Below are 16929 nucleotides of genomic sequence, written 5' to 3'. Positions count from 1 at the left end.
CATGAAGTTTCTGGGAGCATTCTTTATGCCATTTGGAGTACAGTGGACCCTCGGGTTACATTACCTTCGGGTAACATAACTTTTGGGTTGCGAACGCGGCAAACCTGGAAGTGTATTCTTCTGGGTTTCGCCACGCATGCATGCGCAGAAGCAGCGCCTCGTGTTGCAGACTTTTCGGGGTATGTAAGGATCCCCGGAACGAATTAAGTTCGTATCTGGAGAGTCCACTGTACAAATTTAATATTTTCCCGAGGAGCCTTGCCCAGCTGGAAGCATTTTAAGGTAATCTGAAAACTGAACTGGAACACCTTTTTGCTACAAATACAAGCGTGTGGAATTCTCCAGGGTAATTGAACTTGTTATTTACAATGAATCTGGCATATAGAATAATGTATATGAGACCTGATAATTAAGAATGACTTGTATGGGACAAAATATCTCATTATCCATACTGTATCTAATTTTCATTAACTTACTCTTTAGGAAGGATGAAGGGGGCAGGTGCAAGTACCTGCATTGATGGCACACACATGGAGATCCAACCTTTAAACACTGGTTTTAAAGATTAGGGCTATATAGTTTTTCTGCCTTGAAGAATGTAAGGATAATATTTACTAAGCAAAGTGTCGTTTTATAAGCAAACCAGAGGCCTTCATTTTGGCTGATAGCCTATCAGTGTGCCGATTTAAGGCTCCCTCGCTTCTTCACATCTCATTTCTGCTCATTGTTATACCTTCTCCTCCTGACTTTCTCTCTTCATGCCATTCTTCTGTGTCATGTCCTTTTCCTGGAATCTTCTGTGTTCCTCGGTCTGTTATTTTACCCCTCCACCTGCCTGTCTCATCCCTTTGAACTCAGCCAATTGCTGCCTGAGAATTAAGTGTACTCACTATGGCAACATTAGTTCATTGCAGTATAGAGCATGTACGTTTAAAGCAGGCATCGAGTAATGAACACAGCCACCATTTTTTCATTCTGCTGTTCTGCTTGTGGAATTGCATTAGCAAAACATGACTCCATATGCATGCAATGCGTCTAGTCTCACTAGAAGCAGGGGCTGCTCCTTCCTGCTTTCTGTATGTGTCTGCACTTAGTCATCTCAGTTAGACATTTTAGAACTGGTGGTGTGTTAATACGGCCAGCAGTAAAACACCAGGTGTTAATAAGTTTAGTATTAGTGCATTAGCAAGTATGATGGCAGTGCCTTTATGCCTGGAAGAAGGCGGCACAGCCAAATGCAGACTCCAAAGTGGATTCCAGTGACAGAGGCACTTAGTTACAAGCAAGCAATTTGTCAGGCTGCAGAAAGGCCATTACTTGGCATGCTGGCGTCAACTCTTTGGAAGCACAATAATTCTAAGGTTGTTCCTACAGTTACGCTGTGCTCTTGAGACATGTATGCAGCTGATGGTAAAAGTATGAGAAAAGCAACTTGGGGCAAGACTGCAGCTGGGAATGGCAAGTAAAGCACATGTAAATGTGCAATATGTTTCTGAATTTATCTCTATTATTTCACTTAGCAGCTTGGTCCAGGGGAGGTATTTTGTCATGCTTCTTGTTTAGTCCAGGTTGCTGCAAGTCAAGCTTTACACAGTTAGAAAGATTACCTGGCATGCTGTGGTTCTGATGGTAAAGCATGACAATTTGTTTTGGTTTTGTTCTTTCTCTCCTTTCGTTACCTGTAATTCCCAAGGAGGCTCGCCTGGCACCTTTGTTACATATCTTTAGGTGCCAGGCAAAAACATTCTTCTCCTCCCAGGCCTTTGGCTAATTAAATAATCTATAGTTTTCTAACGGGGGGGGGTGTGTATTGTTTTCGTTTGCTATAATGTTACATGTTTTGGGTGTGTGTGTGTGTGTGTGTGTGTGTGTATCCATGATCTTTGGATGAAGGGTGGTATAGACTCATAGAACTGTAGTTGAAAGGGACCCTGAGGATCATCTAGTCTGACCCCCTGCAACACAGGAATCTTTTGTCCAACTTGGGACTTGAACCCATGAACCCTGAGATTAAGAGTGTCATGCTCTATTGCCTGAGCTATCCCGGCTTAATAATAATAATAATAATAATAATAATAATAATAATAATAATAATATGATGTCCAGCCTGGTTGGTGCTGTTGTTTTCCCTCTCTTCTCTCTCCATCCAGCTTTCAGGAAAACTTGAAAGCTTGCCCACTACTTTCGTATTTTGGTTTGTCCTAACAGTCCTGAGACAAGTTGAAGGAAGGCTAATGATTTGAGGTGGGTGGTTAATGATTCCTTCCTCAGCTAACAGGCTAGAAAGTAGCTGAAGATCTTCCTTGAGTGCTCTGAATGGGAGGGACGAATGGGACTAGGGAGGTAACATCGTTTTTTCTCTCCCTTTCCCTGCTGGGAGTGGCTCTGATGGGTAGGGCTGAGAGGAAGAGAGAGAAAAAGGAAGGAAAGAAACATAAATGCAAGTGACAAAAGGCAAATTGCTGAAGCATCTTGGGGTGCCTCACTCTGGAAGTCTGAAATGGGACAGTGGATTTGCTGCTTGTATGAACGCTCTGCTTCTTCATTTATACATCAAATATTACAAAACGTAGTGATCTCCAAGTAAAGCCAGCCCCTGGATAGTGCTGCCCCTGGAGCTTTTCACTGCCTAGGGAAGTGTGGCGAAACAGTGAGACTAAAGCGTACAATGACAATATTTTGCTGCTGAAGTGCTATCTTGAAACTACTTCGCAATGAACCATATAAACTCCCCTGCAGTGTCCTTTCTGTGCAGGGAAAACAACCCAAAATGAGCTGGCAATGGAAACAATATTGCAAGGTCGACAGGTTTTACAATAAATGCTGCAACGTAACATTCTTCCCTCCTTTTTCCTGATTTAGAAATAAGACTCAATTTTCTGTGCCATAAGGGACTGGTTTTGGGGAACTAAGGAAGCTGCCTTGTTGAGAGTCGGGTCATCCATCAATCTAGCAGAGTGTTCTCTACACTGACTGGCAGTGAGTCTCCATTGTTTCAGACCAGAATCTTTTTCCAGATTTACTCAGAGATACCAGGTATTGAACGTGGAACGCTTTGCTGCTAAGCTACAGTTCATTTTCCAAAGCTGCAGTTGTAGATCGGCAGCACCACCTTCTGGCCAAATTGTATTCATTGTTAGATACAAGGTAGTCTGTAACCAATTTCTTTGAAATAGCAAGTCTTTAAAACAAGGTTTTGGGGAAAATATAAATTTAGTAAGAAAATTACTTACACTGTACTAATAGGCGACTATTTTGGAGGGTGGAAGGGAAGGGTTTTCTGCAAAGCATTACTCCTTTCCCCCAATTCCCCCATGGTGGTTTTTAAAACTGGCTACTTTGCCATTCAAGGAGTAATGGAGTGTAATGATGTTAATTTATATAATTATATCTTTAAAAGTTTGCAGAATGGTAAACAGCATCCTTCAGTACTCAAGAGAAATATGTATAAGACTACATGGGTGTAGAAATGAATTGATATTAAAGATTCTGGCCATATCACAGTGGGATGAAGGGACAGCAAGGGTGCCATCACTTTCCTATGAATCTCATGTACAGTAGATAACTATTGGGTTTAGGCCAAAGGCAGAGTTCCCTTTGAGGAATGACTAGAAAAGACACCATCTGCTCCAGGATCCGATTCCTCCTAGAACTTAGTGCACATTGTTTCCACTCCAGTCTGACCCAACAGAACTTCTAAGAACCTACAGCAAGTTATCAAAATACTTGGTACACATGCCTCTATCTCGTCGTTCTTGCGTCTTGCCCCGAGCAAATGCCACAAAAGCTAGCAGAGTTATTATGATTCACAGGTACAATCTAGAGAAAGTGGAGTGCACTTTTCAATTTTTTAAATAGTATTTTATTAAATGTTTTAAAATGTGTGTGTGTGTATGTGCATGAACACACACGCATATACAGACTTAGTTCAATATTTTCTACAATAAATTGACTCTATTAATCAGATCTGTAGATGTGGTTTATTAATTTAACTGATTCAAATAATTCTGTACACATGAACATAATGATTACAGCATTACAGTGGACGCTCGGATGGCGAACGTGATCCGTGCGGGATGCACGCTTACAACCCGCAGTGTGTGCAACCTGCAGCGGCGCATCTGTGCATGCGCAAAGAGCAATTCCAGTACTTCCGGGTTTCGGTGGTCCGCAAACCGAAAAAACGCAACCTGAAGCATCTGTAACCCTAGGTATGACTGTACTTTCCTTCTGTCAATGCTGATGTAGCATATTCATGTAATTTATTTCCCCCTTGTGCTTCTAAATTAACAAAACTTTCCAGCATTTCACGTAGTTTATTCTATGTGGCTATTACACACAAAAATCTTGTGTAAAATAATTGGTGTGTGCTTTCTGAAAGTTAACGTAAACATTATTGGATCTAATGGCAAATTTATTCCGTGAAAGTAATTCTAAAACCATGCTTGTTTTTCTCTAGATTGTGCTCAACGTGTGTATACTAATTTCACTACTCCCTAATAGAATTTTTGCCCGTTCTTTGCAGATAAGTCAATATTAAATAACTAAGCATCTATTTCAGTCTACCAGACAACATGGGTTTTTAACGTTCTGAGGTAAAACTCGCGAGATGTCTTAAGTCCTATGGATTCTCTCTCAGTGGTGCAAGTTCAATTTGGACCTTTCACAAGATTTTTTTCAGCAATAGAGGCAATACAAATGGCAGCAGTGTTGATGCCTACCAACCTAATATTGCTCTGGCTATGCAACTGGCTTAGCTCCCTGCATTATGCCATCAGCTCACTCTTCAAATGGAGGCCAGTGTCATGAAATGAGCTATTTTAGAGCCAAATCTTGGGACTCCCAGAGGATGGGTATCTTTCACCCTCTTCCAGCTATATGTTCTGTGCTAGTAAAGGAGGCTGAAAACCCCTTTGTGATGTGGCTTCTGGTTTTCCCCCCCATATAATTAATATACCACTTGATTGGTGTGTTTTTTAAAAAAATAAAAAATCAACAACCGCAATGTAATTTTAGGTATTGCAACACAAACCTGATTGGATAGCAACACCAGAGATCAGGATGCCCATTATATGTATGCTTGAGGAAGGAACTTCAGTAAGTCCTTATAACAATACAAAATATTATTATTATTTTAAAGCAGCTAGCAGAAGTGACTGGAACTTCCCTAAATCACAATTTTTCATTATGAAAGCTTTGTTCTCCTTGTTCAGTTTGTTACTCCAGTCCACTACCATCATTCCTCTTGTTAGTGAACCTTTGAGCTCAACACTTACACCAATTGCTGTGTATTCTGTTACAAAATTCTCTTCGATGGCAGCTGCCATAGCGTAGGAATCACATGGAACAAACCCTGACCGCCATTCTTTTTCACCTGGATTTTCCCCCAAGATTTTTGAGAATTCAAAAGAATGAGAAAATATTTTCTTCATGAACATAGCTTTCTCAGTTTTCTGGTTAACCCATTCATGGTAGAATTCCTGCAAAGTAAATAACAGTTTGGGATTTTTTTTAAAAAAGAGAACTATTCAACTGCATAAAAAGTTAAGTAAAAACTCCAGAATAAACATTATTGACCTTGACATCAGTAATGTTCCACAGGGAATTCACAGTGGCAAGAATTAATCATTTTAGCTCCCGATGGGTATATAGTCATGAGGATGAAAGAGTTCTTTATATAAAATAGACTTGTCATATTCAATTTATTTTTTTAAAAATCAGTTACCAACTAAGTCACATTCAGGGCAGACCCATTGAAATTGATGGACCTAAGTTACTCATGGTCACTCATTTCAGTGGGTCTATTCTAAACAGGACTAATGCTGGATACAACCCAGATGCAATCCTATACATGTCTACTCAGAAATGAGAACCATTGAGTTCAATGGGGCTTACTTCCAGGTAACTACATATAGGATTGCTGCCACGTGATCAAGCTGAAACACTTGCCTAGATATTAACAGATCATTAATACCTTACCCAGGATAGTGGGCAGGAACATGTGAACTCCCATGATGCAATGTAAGTTGGGCAGGTGTACTCATTTAAGACAATGTAAGCAGCTTCTGGGTCTGTTGCAAAATTGAATTCTCCACAGACTGTAGTATTTCCTCTGGCTAATAGAAACAAAAAAAGAGCTACTTTAGCTTTCTGTGGGACAATTCGTTCAGTTTCTAACAGCTGCTTCCTTCACAACAGCTCTTTGTTATTTGCCACAGGTGCAGGACAATTCCACCCCCGCCGCCAAACATGTACATTGTCATATGTGAACAAAAAGCCCATACAAACTCATAAACTGCACCAATCTTAAAAAGGCACAGTCAGAGAGACAGAAGAGGCTGGAAGAATGTGGAATTCATGTGGTGGAATGGTCTGCTTCAAGCAAAGGCAGGAAACAAACTGACACTCCAAGGCAGGGAGACCCAGCGATTTCCTTTGGAGCTACATTTCCTGCATTCAGATACCGGAAGGAGCACAATCACACTTGGAGGAGTCTCTAATGCCCTATTTTTTAAAAAGAGCATGTTTTCCATGGGGAAGCTGCAAGGCAAATGCAAAACCACTGAGACCCCACGTGGAGAAAACAAGGGACACATGGGAAACAGCTTGGACCCATGCTTTCTAGGAATGGAACAACTGGAAGTATAGACTAATGCTTAGTTGTTTCAAATGTCTCCAAAGTAGGCAACAAAATTCCCACACAAAAGAAAAGTATGCTGTCTTCAGGAATAATCAGGAGGATTTCTTGCAAATTCAGTTGCTGAACCATCAAGGTAACAACTAAGACAAAATAAGTACTTGAATGATGACTCAACTTAACTTGTTGTTGCAAAACACTGAAACACAGTGTTCTGCAGGCAAGAATATTCTTTAAAAAGCAGCTCACTTGTGAAATATTAAGAGATAAAACAATTACATACAAACATGCCTAACAAGCCCTCTTGATTTACCTTCCGTATTTCCTCCCATGATGAACACATTTTTAAGTTTCTTAGGAAATGTTGGGTCCATTTTCACGGCCAGCGCTAAATTGGTCAAGGGACCCGTAGCAACTAGAGAAACCTATAAAACATACACAACAATTCATTGAAGTGACTTATTTAATAGTTGTGCTGTCTTGTGTTGACAACCCCTCTGTAGTTAAATATTCCCCGCTGAGCTCCAGGAAAAAGACCTGGTCAGGGCTATATCTTTTTCTGGGCAGCTGACAACCGTATAATAATACCAAATAAGGAACTATGAGTTGAGAAATCCCCAGTTCAAACAGCACACGCCCATGATCTCAAATGCACATAAGACGCTGTTATGACCAGTGTTAAATTTTAAGGAGAATCAGCCACCCCATGTCAATGCCTGATGACACAGAGCACCTTGTTTGCATAATTCTTCCCCGTTTTGAAGGAAGTCTGCACGATCAGGTCTCTGTATGGAGCTACAGTTCCCATGAAGTATCATTGCTATGGCACGGATGGGAAATCTCGCTCTTCCACAACATGAGGCCACCACCCTCTTCTGCCACAGAAGCCGGAGATGAGTTCATGCCTGCTAAATGCACTGAACACTTGAAAAGCCCACTATGTTAAGCACTATTAGCAGCATTATTTTCCCTAGCAATAACAACACAGCTGGGGCTCCAAGGGAGGGGTTAGGGTTGTATTTCTGAGGAAATACTAAGCTGTACACAAATGGGATGTGGGTAGCGCTGTGGATTAAACCACAGAGCCTAGGGCTTGCCGATCAGAAGGTTGGTGGTTCAAATCCCCACGACGGGGTGAGCTCCCGTTGCTCGGTCCCTGCTCCTGCCCACCTAGCAGTTCAAAAGCACGTCCAAGTGCAAGTAGATAAATAGATACCGCTCCGGCAGGAAGGTAAACAGCGTTTCCGTGCCAGAAGCTGCTTAGTCATGCTGGCCACATGACCCGGAAGCTGTACATCGGCTCCCTCGGCCAGTAAAGCGAGATGAGCGCCGCAACCTCAGAGTCGGCCAGGACTGGCCCTAATGGTCAGGGGTCCCTTTACCTTTAAGCTGTACACAAATTATACAAACAATCGTCATCATTGCAGAAGCATTGGTGACAGAAGGAGCAAAATACTATCGAAACTCCTTTTAGTAAGTCCACATGTCCACCACTATACAGCCCCTGTGCTAAATTTATTATGTATGCTTTTCCCTGCAGAGCCATATACAGTAGTCTCTTTCCTCCAGCCATTTCTTACCCACCCACAGCACCAATACCTGCACCCCTGTACTACTTTCCTCTCCTTACCGAATAAAATCCATTTCCTCTTGGCCCATCTTCACCCACCGGGATGATTCTTAGAACCAAACTAGATCTGTCACTAACACACACATATATACCGGTATATATATTCTAAAACTGTAAATATCAGCCACGGAAGGGGCAAGGGGACCTGAGTAGGACAGCAGGAAGGTGGGAAGGGAGTGTTTAATCATTTCCCTCCCACTGCAATTCTGACCAAGATCACCCCATTGCTATTTGTACCAGGAGAGAAACTTTCATTATTCACCTACAAAATACAGTACAGGAACTATTAAAGAAGGGAAGTGGATAAGAGTACAGCATTTAAAACATAGTTAATTGAATTTAAGGAAACCAGTGTGTTGTGCAGAAATGAAATGTGATGGGAAACAGTGCAGTTCACTCAATCTGTAAGGGGCAATTTTATTTTTATTTTTGAAAGGGTTATGAAGACCAAGGAACTTTAGAGAAGCTAAACCCCCAAAGCACTGATATATGAGAGAGAGAAAATATTTAAAAGATATCAGAGTGTGCTCTGACTAGATGATCACCTCTCACACAGAGTGATCAACCGCCAACTGCCCTCTGGAAAGGATCCTGCTAACTTTTTATATGTATCCACATGCTTTTGGATCCATGTCTACTTTGAATAGTAAAATACACTAGGGAGGAGCTGAATGAATTTTATATCATTTCACCTGACCCGGTCGTTCATTGACTATTCTTAACATTGCAACCACAGCATGTTCTTCCTGCAGAAGCTCTAATCCTGGAGCGTTGGGATCTGGAACATCACCCAGTCCATCTTTTCCATGATAATCTGCCCCTTCCACAGGTCCACCAAGTATCGGAGATGAGGCACCAGGATAAACTGGAATCTATGCAAGATATGACAACCATGTGATTTTAATTTTAAGACAAAAACCATTGATGCCGTCAAAATGAAATACAGATGTCAAATAGCTTTTATTGCCAACTAGTTAATCTGCAGGAGTTGGGCTTAGGCCAAACTGTGACTAAGGCTGTGTACACACTCCCATTTACTCTGCATCCAGTGTGCTCCACTGTGAGTTTGGAAAGTGGTGTACACACGACATCAGCCACAATCCATATCTATCCTGCATCTATCCCATCATTTCTTATGGATTAATAAACTTTTATCTGTTCTTATCCAAACCTGCTTCAGTCTTGCCTGTGAATGCTGTACTACAAATTATACAGTTACAGGTGTCAATTTTACACACACACACACACAAAATACGATTACATATTATGTGAGGGGTTCCATATAAGCAAAAACACGAATACTCAAACTGTCATCTTAGAACTGCTCCTGTGAGAGCATCCCTAGCCTTCCAGAGCTGACAAGCTGAGCAGGCCTTCCCCCCCCCCCCCGCAAGCAAGGCAGAGAGCTTAGGGCAGAGGTCACACCTGTATCCCAAGTGGACCATATGCAAAAAGAGCTTTTAAGTTCTCTGCCTTGCTGCGGGGTGGGAAGGCCCTCTTGGCATGCCAGTTCTGGGATATTGTGGGGCTGTCTGGTCTCCTACGAGATCTCATGCAAGCATCCAGAGTTTTTTAAAACAAATCAATAGTAACTAAATGATGATAAGACCCTTTTGCATTTTCTTTGACAAGGCTTAATTAGATCTTACTGTCATGCACAATTATTAGCATTCATTCTTTGCCTTTACCCACATGCATTTTTCTTTTCTTTTTTACGCAACTGAGATCTATCTTTATATCAGACTAGGGAAATAAGTATCTAAGGGGTTGTTGTTGTTTTTTAATCCTTCTCATATTGGAAGCCCACTTTACTTCAGAACAGAAGGAATGACAAGAGCTAATCTTGAATCCAAGTGTAATCCGTGGAAAGGAACATATGTCTCCTGTCTTACGTTTAGGGAACTGATGCACAGAACTCCCCTGCTCATGATGACCACTTCTGTTTACTTTCTGTACCACAATCCTAATCACGTTTAAAATCTTAAAATTCTGTTGCAAACAAGCTCCATTAATTTTAATGGGATGGAACAAAGTAAGTACATTAAGGATGCCTCCTTAAACTGAAACCCTGATCACATTTACTTGGTAATAACGTCCACTGCAAACAATGAAATACAGAGCTACCCACATCCAGGTAGTCATGCATGTTTTTGTAATAGCCACATGGATCACTATTAATAGAAGGCAGTAAACCATTAAGAGAAGCAGCTGCAATCTTTAAGATCACAGATGCAACCACATTTATTTATTTATGAATAATAATACTGATAAACCACCCGTTCATATAAAATATCAAGGCAGTGTGCAACAATTTATATGGCAACAAAAAAACAACAACCACAAGAAACTATAATAAAACAATGCAGAATAATCATAAATTGACTGATTCATCTTGAAAAAGTTTAATCGCCTGAAGAGGCCTGCCAGCATAAAAAGGTTTTCAAGAGAGACCTGAAAATTAGCAGCAGATGTTTACTGACTCTCTGGTGGAAGAGTATTCTACACCATGGGACCAGGAAAATTCAATGTGTGGCTTCTAGTTGAAGCCAGTTGACTCAACCAAATGTTCTCAGTGATTGCCATTATGTGTAAAAATTAGACACTACTTGGAAGCAAGTACAGTATGCATAAGATCAAGTTATCTGTTTATGAATACTACATCATGACACCATAATGCAAAATTTGTTTGAAAGATTATTCAGCAGGAACAGATTACCTCAAGCTTGTTACAAATATGTAACACACGAAGTACATTTTTACATATATTTTCCAAGATGCTGTTTCCATAACAGCAAGTAATCCCCAGGACTTCGACATTGGGAGATGCCAGGGCCATCATAATAGCTTGAGCATCATCAACACCACAATCAACATCAACCAGCAGAAGTTTCTTCATTTTAGAAATGCCTATGAAAAAGTAAAACAAATAATTTAAATAGACAAGCTTTGTATCATATTGACCACCAGACCAGTGGAACTGTGGTAACAGAGGGATGCTCATGCACACAAAACATATTTAGGAAGATCTACTACCCCTCCTCTGGGGTGTACTACGCTCAAGGGCATGGGGAAAACAAGTGAGACACCAAATGCCTCTTTCATCTTCACTCCACACTTAAACCAGGGCAGCAACAGGCCTGGTTAGTAGTCCACTTGGCAAAAAATTAATTACTGGACAGCTGTCTCTAAATGTATGGTGGCTGTCAGCTTATCACAAGTGCAAAATGCTTGGACTTCATTCACTGTCACCACAAGAGGCGTTTAGGTTTTACACTTTGTCCAATAGGATTTCTATGCTTTAGAAGATGCATAATCAAGTAGAATTCCAGGAGTGCAGCTTTCCCCCATCACTGGGCTCAATAACTGTGCTCTGTTTTGAATTAAACTGAATGAATGAATAGGTGACTATTACTGGATCTTTTTTTAGTTTTTCAAATTAGATTTTCAGTTATGCAATAAAGAGAGAAGCAATATATACAACAGACAAAGGAAAGAACACAAAAATAACCCCAAGACAGAATGGAGATGAGGTCCAGAGCTTACTGAGATTCTCTCTCCAACTTTGTGCACCTGCCAACTTGAGAAAACCTTCCATGCAACTGAAGAGGTGGTCTCTAGTCTGCAAAATGTACGTCATGAACAATTTGTTTCATTATCTGATTCTAAGCTGCAACAATGTTTTGCAGGTATTGTAATAACGACGCTGGGTTAATACACATTCCTGTTGTTGCACTGCTGTGTTGCTAAGCTGCTTTGGGCACATCTCCTTGAGAAAACAGCATACAGTGTAAAGTACCGTAGTAACAATGATGACGAGGACGAAGATTACAGGGAGTAACTGTACTTAATGGATTTTCTGCCTCTTATGCAGCTGTTGCACGGCATCAGGGCAAAATGCGACAACGGCAGAGATAACGTGGAAATTGACCACGATGTAGTATGTATAAAGCAATATATAATTGAGACAAGTTGGCTAAGGTCTTTAAAGATATTTTGCATTTAGCTGGTTTTTAAAAATCCGTCGTTCATTTCTGACAAGATTTGCTTTAGCAAACTCTGTTACAAATATTGTTTTACGGGGGGGGGAACTGTTTTTCTGTAAAAAGATGGGGGGTTTATTTTGGGGGTGGGGCAAACCTGAGTGGGTTAGAAAGCAAAAGCCACGACAAACATTTGGACAAAACGTCCCAGAGGGGGAAAACGTGGCCGCCCGCGTGCCAATAAATTAAACAGCCTGCAGGTGCGAGCGAGGGAGCGAGCACGTGGCCAGGACCACCTTCCTTCCAACCCGGCCGCAGGGAGCAACGTCGGGGGCGGGCTCTTTCTCCCCCGACCCTCCAATGAATAGCGGGCTCCTCTCTTTCACGCCGCCCCCCCCGCCCCCGCCTCTTACCTGCAATGAGAGAGAGCGGCCGCGGTTCACTCTCGTTGTCGCGCGCCGAAAGGCCTCCCGCTGCTCACAGAGAGGCAAGCTGGCCAATCACGAGTCGCTTCGTCCACGAGTTCGCGCGAGGTGAGAGGGACAGGGACGGGAGGCTGGTCGGCGCCGTTGCTATGGCAGCCGCGGCCTAAGCTGCAGAAGGCAAGCGCTCGCCTCCACGCGTAACGGCTTTTTTCGCCGTGGGGAGGAGGGATAGGGGCTGAAAACGCATAGCCTGGGGTGGAGGGGGGGGGCCGTCGAGGTCTGCCTGTGTGTGTTGCTGGCCGCAGCCGGGGTGGGGGTGGTCTCAGTTAGGACGACGGTCGTGGCCTGAAGCAGAATGTCAATAAGGTGCAGGTGGTTATCTTTGTACCCTTGCCTGGAGGGGGGGGGCGCAGTGTTGTAAACAAAAAATGCCCCTTTCCCTTATGGGGTATCCAAGAGCCCATATAGAGTCCTTACATAGGTTCCCTATTGGTAGGAGAAGATCACAGAGGCCAACCAGAGAATATTGAGAAGCAAAGCAGCTAGTAAGATTGATCTTTATTGATCTGTTGCAACACCCGCAGGAGAGGAGGAGGAACCCAGAAAAATGGCGCGCAAAACCTTATAAAGACTTTTGAAATTGCCCCCCTGTAGATCAAGACCACCCCAGAATCATCATACATACATCACAGAAGGGGTGTAACCTAAGACCACCCCTCAGATACATCACGCCTACATCACAGAAAAGGCGGTCTAAACAGAAATTTGAATCTTGTTTTTCTCCTGTCTGGCAGGTTACTTGTTTGGATTTCCTGGGGAGCCTGGCTAGTCTTTTGTAATGATAAATACTTAGTTCCTGGGCCACCTCACAGGTTCACACCCTATTCATATCTTAAAATTGCCCTTAAGACAGGATTTGTGAGGAAAGAGACAATGGGGAGGTTTCCCACTTTCACCTAGCAGAGAAAATATTTGCTTAGTTTAGGAATCAAAATGGTTCCAGGTCGGTCTTCCGTTGATCTATGTACGTGTTGATCTATGTACATGCTTGGTTGGTACACTTATGAACATTACCATATATCTAAGACCATAAAATTCCTATCACGGGGGGGGGGGGTAGGTTGCAAATGTAATAATGGAAGCAGCACCTGTAGCTTCATGAGTAATAATGAGCAGCTTGTTCAGCCAGAAGCTATACCTTGTGAATTGTGAGGAACTCTCCATTTTTTTTTATTCCTGATCCTCCTGTCCCCACCACAGCCCATGTTGAATCCTCCACATCACCTTTCCAGAGTTGCTGCTGCAGCACACTCCTCTTCAGGGCGTGCCAACCCGAAGTTAGAATTAGAGAGAGTTGGAAGGGACCCCGAGGGTCATCTAGTCCAGCCGCCCTGTAATGCAGGAATATATGCAGCTGTCCCATACAGGGGATCGCAGAAAGCATGCACTATGGAAAGGAAGTATCAGGCATGCCTTATCTTGAAGGCGTGTGCCTTTTTTTAAATTGCTGGAAGATGGGTGGCATATTTCCGAATTCTAGGGCTATGTTCATAGAAAAGACTCTAGACTCCTTAAATAATTCTTTCTTTCTTTTTAATCAGATGCTGTAGAGAACATACTCTATCTTTGGCTCACCACTGGCACCCCAGAATGCTACTAGAAGTAGCAGCAGCCACCAGACTCCTGCAGGTGAGTAATACCTGGGCACCTTTGTTTGTTCAGTGCATCCCTCCTTTTGCCACACTCCCCTTTTTGTGCTGAAATACTGCAAAGTAGCTTACGAGTCATTATTAGCCCCATGGTTATGTGACTTCTGTGATTGTCGAAGTTTGATGTTTGTGTCGTTATTGTGTGTGTTGCAAGCCTATTATACGCCTTTAGGCACCAGGCAAAATGTTCCTCTTCAACCAGGCCTTGGGCTGATTAACATCCCGTACCCTTTCAAATGTTTGTGGGGGAGGGGTGTTATTGGTTTGTGTTGTTGTTTTTATTGTGTTTTTATCTTGTATTTTGATGTTGTGAACCACATTGAGATCTACAGGTGTGTGTGTATACACAGACTATATACAAATATAATAATAATAATAATAATAATAATAATAATAATAATAATAATAATAAACAGTAGCTGCTTGGTGATAGGTTCTGGGGGGAGAGATGATCTCTGGGAGAATTTATTGGGCGGCTCCTTGGTCAGGTAACTTCTTTCTGATTGGTCTGGGTGGCAGCAGACTCCAATTGTCCAGCAGTTTTATGGTTGGACATTAACTGTTGGTTAAGGACAGTTGAACTTTGATGGAGTTGAGGAAGGTAGTGTGAGGAGAAAAGCTAAGGCCTGAATATTAATACTCTGTTATTAATACGCATCTGGTGAAGATAAGGAGAAAGGAGCCGGAGGATGAATTGGTCTGAGAAGCTGCCCTATATAAAAATCTTACCAGAAGAGCATGATACAAGTAGGTTTTTTTAAATTGGCTAAACTGTCCAAGGAATCAGAAGTACAACCAGAGGAGCTTTGAGTTTCAGAGGTAGCTTATACCCATTGGTTCTCCAGGGCTGTGGGTGTATTTGGCTGGGATGGAGGTTTAGGGAATTTGGCCTGAAGGTAAAAGCAACTGCTAAAATAGGCCGGTGTCAGAAACTGTCCTCAAGTGCCTTTAAGATCCCAATATAAATAACAGTACGTATATCCGGTCATTCAGATCTTCCAGTGAGGTCTTCCTGGTTGCATTGCAACCTGCAGAGGTCCCTCTTGTTGTGGTGGCCTATGGAACGATTTCCTCTCAGAGATAAGGCAAACACCTCATGTTTTGGGTGTTTAAAGGTAAAGGTAAAGGTACCCCTGCCCCTGCCCGTATGGGCCAGTCTTGACAGACTCTGGGGTTGTGCGCCCATCTCACTTAAGAGGCCAGGGGCCAGCGCTGTCCGGAGACACTTCCGGGTCACATGGCCAGTGTGACATCGCTGCTCTGGCGAGCCAGAGCTGCACACGGAAACGCCGTTTACCTTCCCGCTGGTAAGCGGTCCCTATTTATCTACTTGCACCCGGAGGTGCTTTCGAACTGCTAGGTTGGCAGGCGCTGGGACCGAGCAGCGGGAGCACATCCCGCCGCAGGGATTCGAACCGCCGACCTTTCGATCGGCAAGTCCTAGGCGCTGAGGCTTTAACCCACAGCGCCATCTGTGTTTGGGTGTTTAGCACTTGCTAAATACTTTTTATTCTAGACCTTTGCTGGCTATTAATACCTGCGTATTGAGTTTATCCTATTTTTGTTGTTGTTGTTGTATTTTTTGTTTTTTGTTTTTTTGTGAATTGCCTTGGGATATTTTTATGAAAGGTAGTATAATAAAATATTTAAATAAACACACTGAAATCTGCCCTAGCATTTGTCTTGATGGTATAGCTGACAAAGTGAATTCAAAGCCATCTAAGTTTCTTGTATTACTCATTTTCTTGTGTTAAATGTATGTGTAATGAGATTTCCTAGATAAATAAATAACCCACCTTCAAAGCTGATTCTGCAGCACACACAAAATTACCGTATTTTTCGCTCTAACAAACACACCAGACCATAAGATGCACCTAGTGTTTGGAGGAGGAAAATATATATATATATTCTGAATCTCAGAAGCCAGAACAGCAAGAGGGATTGCTGCGCAGCAAAAGCAGCGATCCCTCTTCCTGTTCTGGCTTCTGGGATAGCTGCGCAGCCTGCATTCGCTCCATAAGACACACACACATTTCCCCTTACTTTTTAGAAGGGAAAAAGTGAGTCTTATAGAGCAAAAAATACGGTATATCTTGGTTCATTCACTACTTTCACTATTACAGTTCTTTGTTTAGGGAGAACATGACCTATTAATAGCTGACAGTAGTATTACAATGCCTCTATATTTTAGGATGTAATATAAATCTGGGAGCTTATAAAGCCCAAAAATGATATACTCCACAGTTCATTGTGGTTGTATTATTACTATTACTGTTCCATTACCTTCATGAATTTATTTTATTTTATTTGCCTCAGAGCTCTATCAAACACACTTAAACTGAAAATTATATACTTGGTGATACAAACCAGACATCAGATCCACATAATGACATATGGTACTTTGCAACAGTCAAATGTTTTTTCTCTTTCCCACCCACGCTCCTCAGCACATTATCTTTTTTTTCCCTCCCAAAAGCTAAACTTAAAATGTGTGTTCTTACCTGGTATTGGTGAAATTCTTTTCAGGCCGATGTTTGATTGCTACCTT

At 42.1% G+C, this 16929-nt stretch overlaps 1 protein-coding gene and 1 long non-coding RNA gene across 4 annotated transcripts in view; one reads left to right on the top strand and one right to left on the bottom strand.

Annotated features, from left to right (window-relative positions):
* Positions 1 to 4941: 4941 nt before the first annotated feature.
* LOC309368026 (inosine-uridine preferring nucleoside hydrolase-like) lies at positions 4942 to 11163 on the bottom strand (the record flags this gene model as incomplete). Its single annotated transcript, XM_081907782.1, has 5 exons — positions 4942 to 5480; positions 5980 to 6116; positions 6951 to 7062; positions 8960 to 9139; positions 10984 to 11163. The coding sequence occupies 5 exons, from the start codon at positions 11161 to 11163 to the stop codon at positions 5130 to 5132; spliced, it is 960 nt and encodes a 319-aa protein (XP_081763908.1). The 3' UTR covers positions 4942 to 5129.
* LOC309368037 overlaps positions 11061 to 16929 on the top strand; it is a 40899-nt gene continuing 35030 nt past the window's right edge. Inside the window, exons 1-3 of one of the 3 annotated variants that reach the window (XR_014167500.1) lie at positions 11061 to 11184; positions 12673 to 12780; positions 14274 to 14361. This is a non-coding gene — a long non-coding RNA (uncharacterized lncRNA). Of the gene's footprint in view, positions 11185 to 12672; positions 12850 to 12949; positions 13039 to 14273; positions 14362 to 16929 lie in introns of those variants that run through there. The other 2 variants (XR_014167501.1, XR_014167502.1) reach the window with 2 other exon arrangements.

This window comes from Podarcis melisellensis (genome assembly GCF_964234715.1).
Source record: "Podarcis melisellensis genome assembly, chromosome: 4".
NCBI classification, from domain to species: domain Eukaryota; kingdom Metazoa; phylum Chordata; class Lepidosauria; order Squamata; family Lacertidae; genus Podarcis; species Podarcis melisellensis.
Note: the sequence above shows the minus strand (reverse complement) of the source record. Positions and strands in the feature narration are given on the sequence as shown.